This window comes from Thalassophryne amazonica, chromosome 9, assembly GCF_902500255.1.
Source record: "Thalassophryne amazonica chromosome 9, fThaAma1.1, whole genome shotgun sequence".
Classification (NCBI taxonomy): Eukaryota; Metazoa; Chordata; class Actinopteri; order Batrachoidiformes; family Batrachoididae; genus Thalassophryne; species Thalassophryne amazonica.
This window is the reverse complement of record NC_047111.1, coordinates 14,522,654-14,528,289: the sequence shown is the minus strand read 5'-3', so window position 1 is coordinate 14,528,289 and position 5,636 is coordinate 14,522,654. Positions and strand designations below refer to the sequence as shown.

The following is a 5,636-nucleotide window of genomic DNA, read 5'->3' as shown; positions in this document are numbered from 1 at the left end:
AACAATTTGTGACTTTGTTACTTTTTTCCTTCGCTCAGTGATCACCGTGTGCGGTGTGACCGGGCATTAACATAGCAAAATGTGGAAAAAGTGACGCGCTGTGAATACTTTCTGGATACAACGTATGATATAATTTGGTGCTCTGTAAATACACTGAATTATGGATACATTGGGACAGCAAATTCTCCCAGACCAGACTTGACATTGGATTAAACCAAATAATCTACACAACATGCACATCTTGATTGTGGATTTTGTGGTTTCCAGAAGCCGAATTACACAAACTGTCTACTTGATATTATGATGACATGAACTGATGAGTGAAAGTAAATGGACTGCATTTATATAGGGGATTAAGGACTTTGAAGACGCTGTCACAGGATAGTTTGAAAGTGAGGCGTTGTCACAGTAAAGATTTGTGATCAGAGTCCTGCATCTGTTGAGTCGGACGGACAGACCGATCAGAATCCCGACCAGAACAAAACCCACTCCCCAGGCAGAGAGTGACAGCTTCCACACCATCTTACTGGTCATGATGGTGGTGAAGTGAAGAGGATTACAGATGGCCACGTATCTGTCAAAAGCCATAATCATGAGCACAGTTTGAGCAGTAGTTGCGCATAAATGTAAAAAGAATGCTTGGACGACACACTCGTGAAAATCAATGAAGCGTTCAGATGTGGACATCAACATGTCTGAGAGTAAACGTGGTATCATGACACAGTTTCCCAGGATGTCGTTTAGTGACAGGTTACAGTAAAGCAGAAACATGGGCTGGTGAAGGTTCTTATTGATAAATATCAGAAGTGTGATGCCTGCGTTTGCCACCATAATAAACACAAAGGTGAAAAAGACAATGACAAAGACGGCATGAACGTAATCCTCAGAGATATTTAGTCTCTCCAGCTGTAGCACCAAACTGTTGTAGGTGTAGTTTTCCATCATCCTGAAACCACAATAATGAATCATTGAGGCCAAAGAAAATGTTGAGATCATTTGGAATTCAATTTTTAAATTTGAAATTATTATAAGTATTTTTTGTTGTTCAATAACCTTTGAGATAAAAAAAAAATTCTAAGTGAACAAAATTTGTAAAATCATGTTCATTTAAGAGCTCAAATTAAACTCCTAAAACCTAAGCTTGAACAGGAATCAGGTTTTGTGAAATAAAAACGATGCCCCTGTATGTGGAGGCAGGGTCTGAGGAGGTGAGGTTCTGTACTTAAAGAACGTGTGGTTATTTCTAACCATGACAATATGAACATTAAGGCTGCAATAATTTGAATTCACAAAGGTTGAGAGAAGAGGAGACTAGAGGCTGACCTTTAACCCTTCCAGATTCAGGATAACTGCACTGAAAGTCTGGTTCTCTATAGAGATGATCCCAGAGAAGGTCATGGAAAGAAAATTTATGAACTGAGTGCTGACAGAGGACACAAGGGCTGAAATTCTGACACAATAATGCAATAAGTCGGAAATTTAAACCTTCAAAAAATAATAATAATTAAACCTGACTGCATGAAAACAAAAGACAAGAAACACAGTCACAAAAAACAAAAGATAAGAAATCACTGAGCTGTTTTGCTGGTTGGGAAATACTGACACTTGTTTTCCATCAGAACAGATCGAACATCACACTGTGTGTTAGAGTGTCTGTGTCTCCTCTTACCTCTGGAGATGTGAAGCTTTCGAGGTGGACCGACAGTTTTTATCAGCTCCATGAGCAGCTCGTGGATCTCCAGCATGAATTGTGTCCAGTTAAAGACGTTGCATCAGAATGATGTCATTCTGTTTTTCATTAGGCAGCCGACTCAACTTCTAAACCAAGTTCTGTTCTCATCAACATGTGGGTGGGTAACTAGCATGTTTACAACCCCAAAAATCATAAAATGTTCGGACGGTATGAAAAATTTGTTTTTTCTTTTAAATTCAACGCTTTCTCAAGGTGCTTCACACGGATAAGGTCTAACCTTATCACCCCCCCTAAACAAGCACACAGGCCACAATGGTAAGGACAAACTCCCTCTGGTGTTTCTGAGGAAGAAACCTCAAGCAGACCAGATTCACAGGGGTGACCCACTGCTTACACCATTTTAACAGTTGTAAGGTTTTTACAAAAGATGGAAAAAAAATCAGAAGAAATACAAAGCAGAAACAGGAAAAAAAAAAAAAAAAAACAGAACAACAAAAAGAGATTCAGTTCCTGAGATACAAATGGTTTTGGTGCTTTGTCTCTGTTTCCAGGTATTGAATACATCTGTCAGCATATTTCAAGGGCAGTGACAGGTTTTTCCAGTTCTCTGGTTGCAGGGCTTCTGTTGTGAAAGTGTAGGAACACGGACCCACAACAGGGGGTGTAAATGAACGGGCAATTGTGCACAACGGAATACAGACAACAACAAGTTTGGAACTACAGTCAATTACACGTTGGGTGACGTGTGGGCAGGCTTGAGGATAGGAGATGCCCGTCCAGAACCGAGCCGGATCCCACACGGCCCTCACCGCCAATGGAACTGAAGAACACCGGAGCCGCCAAGTCCTGAGTCCCCAGGTGGCCACCGTCTCCAGCTGTCAGACCTGGCACTGCTGGCAGAGAACAAAAACAGCACAGGTGAGTATGAGTATGCACACTCAGTAATCCCACAGTTTGTGTTCTTTTGGGAGGGAGCACCTCCACCTCCAATCACACACTCGTGCAGCTCCTGTTTAACCACTTATCTGGTTGGGATGTGAGGCGAAGCCATCGCTAATCACACCAAAGGCCAATCCAGCAGATAAGGAAACACCACAGGAAAACGGCTGCAAAAGAGTTCAGACTATTATTCAGTTTTAAGTCAGCAGAGAAATTACCTCCAAGGTAGCTGATTTCACGGCGGGGAGGTGGAGTTGCAGTCCAGCCTTTATGGTGGTGGTGGTATGATGTGAAATGAGTGACAGCTGGTGCTGATGACGAGTGACAGCTGTCACTCCCGGTTGCTATGACGCCCTCTCATGCTTGAAGCCCGCACTTCAAGCAGGGCGCCATCTGGTGGTGGTGGGCCAGCAGTACCTCCTCTTCAGCGGCCCACACAACAGCTTCAGCATGTCCACAAAATGCATGTAGACTGCTTGGTCATACTCCCACGACACTTCTAATGTCCTCGCGAGGGTAAAGAGCTTGTCCACCATTCAGTGACCAGGACAGCACCCCTGAATCTGACGTTCGAGTAACGGTCTAGAGCCTAGTTAACACTGAGCGGTCCGGGTTGGTACAGCACGGTACAGAACACTATTTTGTGCATTTACATGTTCAGATTTAGGGACGGGTACCAAAGTAACCCACCCGTCTGTCCCACCTGTTTGGCATCCTTCACCTGGGCTCAATAATGTAACGGTTACAAAAGTGAGGCGCTGTCCACTGCTGTCCATTGATTGGCTCAGCAGCAAAGCTAAAGCTACAGTCCTCACGCAGCCATTCATATACTTCCAACTTATACGGTTTCTAAACCATTCACACACTGAGTAAATGAAAAATCTTAATCATACCTGTCATGTTGTTTCAGTCAAATTCATCATCACAGTTAGACAAAAACTGTTATCCTCATGAGACCCCCCCCCCCCTTTTTTTTCTTTTTTTTTTGGAAGACGACGTCTGGAAATATTTTAATTCCTTATCATGTAAATTACTGAATAAACACTGTTTTTAAAGACGTCTCTGTTGTGAACGTGTAGGAACACGGACCCACAACAGGGGGCGTTAAATGAACGGGCAATGGATAAGCCAAACAGTAACAATTTAATGTTGTAAATTGTGCACAACGGAATACAGACAACAATCAGTTTGGAACTATAGTCAATTACACATTGGGTGACATGTGGGCAGGCTTGAGGATAGGAGACGCCCGTCCAGAACCGAGCCAGATCCCATACGGCCCTCACCGCCAACGGATCTGAAGAACACCGGAGCCGCCAAGTCCTGGGTCCCCAGGTGGTCACCGTCTCCAGCTGTCAGACCTGGTACTGCTGGCAGAGAACAGAAACAGCACAGGTGAGTGTGAGTACGCACACTCAGTAATCCCACAGTCTGTGTTCTGTAAGGAGGGAGAACCTCCACCTCCAATAACACACTCGGACAGCTCCTGTGAAAACCACTTATCTGGTTGGGGTGTGAGGCGAAGCCGTCGCAGTCCACACCAAACGCCAATACAGCAGATAAGGAACACGTCACAGGAAAATGGCTGCAAATGAGATCAGACTATTATTCGTTGTGAATACAGCAGAGAAATTACCTCCAAGGTAGCTGATTTCTCGGCGGGGAGGTGGAGTTGCAGTCCGGCCTTTATGGTGGTGGTGATGTGGATGAGTGACAGCTGGTGCTGATGACGAGTGACAGCTGTCACTCCCGGTTGCTATGACGCCCTCTCGTGCTTGAAGCCCGCACTTCAAGCAGGGCGCCATCTGGTGGTGGTGGGCCAGCAGTACCTCCTCTTCAGCGGCCCACACAACAGTCTCTCTGTGTTTTGTCATGTGGGTGGTTAGTATGTCATGGGTATTTTTGTATTTTCCCTGTATTCAGGTTGCAGTCTTTCTTGATGTTTTGGTCTGCTTTGTGTTTGTCTGACAGCATGCTCTTGTCTGCTGTTGGGTCAGAGTGTGTCTGGTCCCTTTTGTTTGACACTCCCTCTTCCAGGTCTTCCACGCTGAGGTCTTTTGATGTGTTACCAAATGTTCTCTATGTTTTATTGATCTGTTGTTGCAGCTGTCCTTTTCTATGCTGCTGTCTGCTGGGGTAATAAGAGCTTTGTCAAAAACTGTAATAGGTTGGACAAGCTGGTTAAGAGAGTGGGGTCAGTTGTTTGGGGGTCACTGGACACCGTGGGGGCAGTGGTGGAGGGCTGCATGGGGAGAAAATTGCAAGCAATCCTCAGTAACAGCAGACACCCTCTGCATGAGACTCTGTCTGTCCAGAAGAGCAATAGATCTGAGCATCTCCTCTCCATGTGTTGCAGGACGGAGTGTTTTCGAAAATCCTTCATTCCTGCTGCTATTCGATTTTATAATGAACATTGTTGATATAAATGTGTGGGCAGTTTAAGCCTTGGGCTTTTAGAATTTTTATATATTTATTGTCCCTTGTCTTTCAATCCATACTTGCTATCTATCTATCTATCTATCTATCTATCTATCTATCTATCTATCTATCTATCTATCTATCTATCTATCTATCTATCTATCTATCTATCTATCTATCTATCTATCTATCTATCTATCTATCTATCTATCTATCTATCTATCTATCTATCTATCTATCTATCTATCTATCTATCTATCTATCTAAAAACTGGCAACACAACTGAATGACCATTACCAGAAAGCATGGCTTGAACAGAGTTTTTTGAAGAAAAAAAAAAAATTCAGGTTTTGACTCACCCGGACTGCTGGCTTATTTTGTTGAGCACCCCTGACCTGGCAACAGGTGTCTGTGCTGACCGCAGTAGTACAACGTCTCTAAAGTTGACGGAGGTGTGCTCTTCTGCTGACAGACGGGCACGTCCCAGCTGCATAGGTTCCTCTTGCTTCTTTCTTGATCCAGAAGGAGCCGCATCACTTGGTCGTGCTGGGACTGATGATTCTGGACTTTGGCTCTGGATTTGAGT

General features: G+C 44.1%; 1 protein-coding gene across 1 annotated transcript; it reads right to left on the bottom strand.

Moving 5' to 3' along the window:
- Window positions 1-298: 298 nt before the first annotated feature.
- LOC117517589 (putative olfactory receptor 13C6) lies at window positions 299-942 on the bottom strand. The gene is given in 2 exon segments (XM_034178681.1): window positions 299-393; window positions 396-942. Coding segments are annotated over 2 exon segments (642 nt in total).
- Window positions 943-5,636: the final 4,694 nt, after the last annotated feature.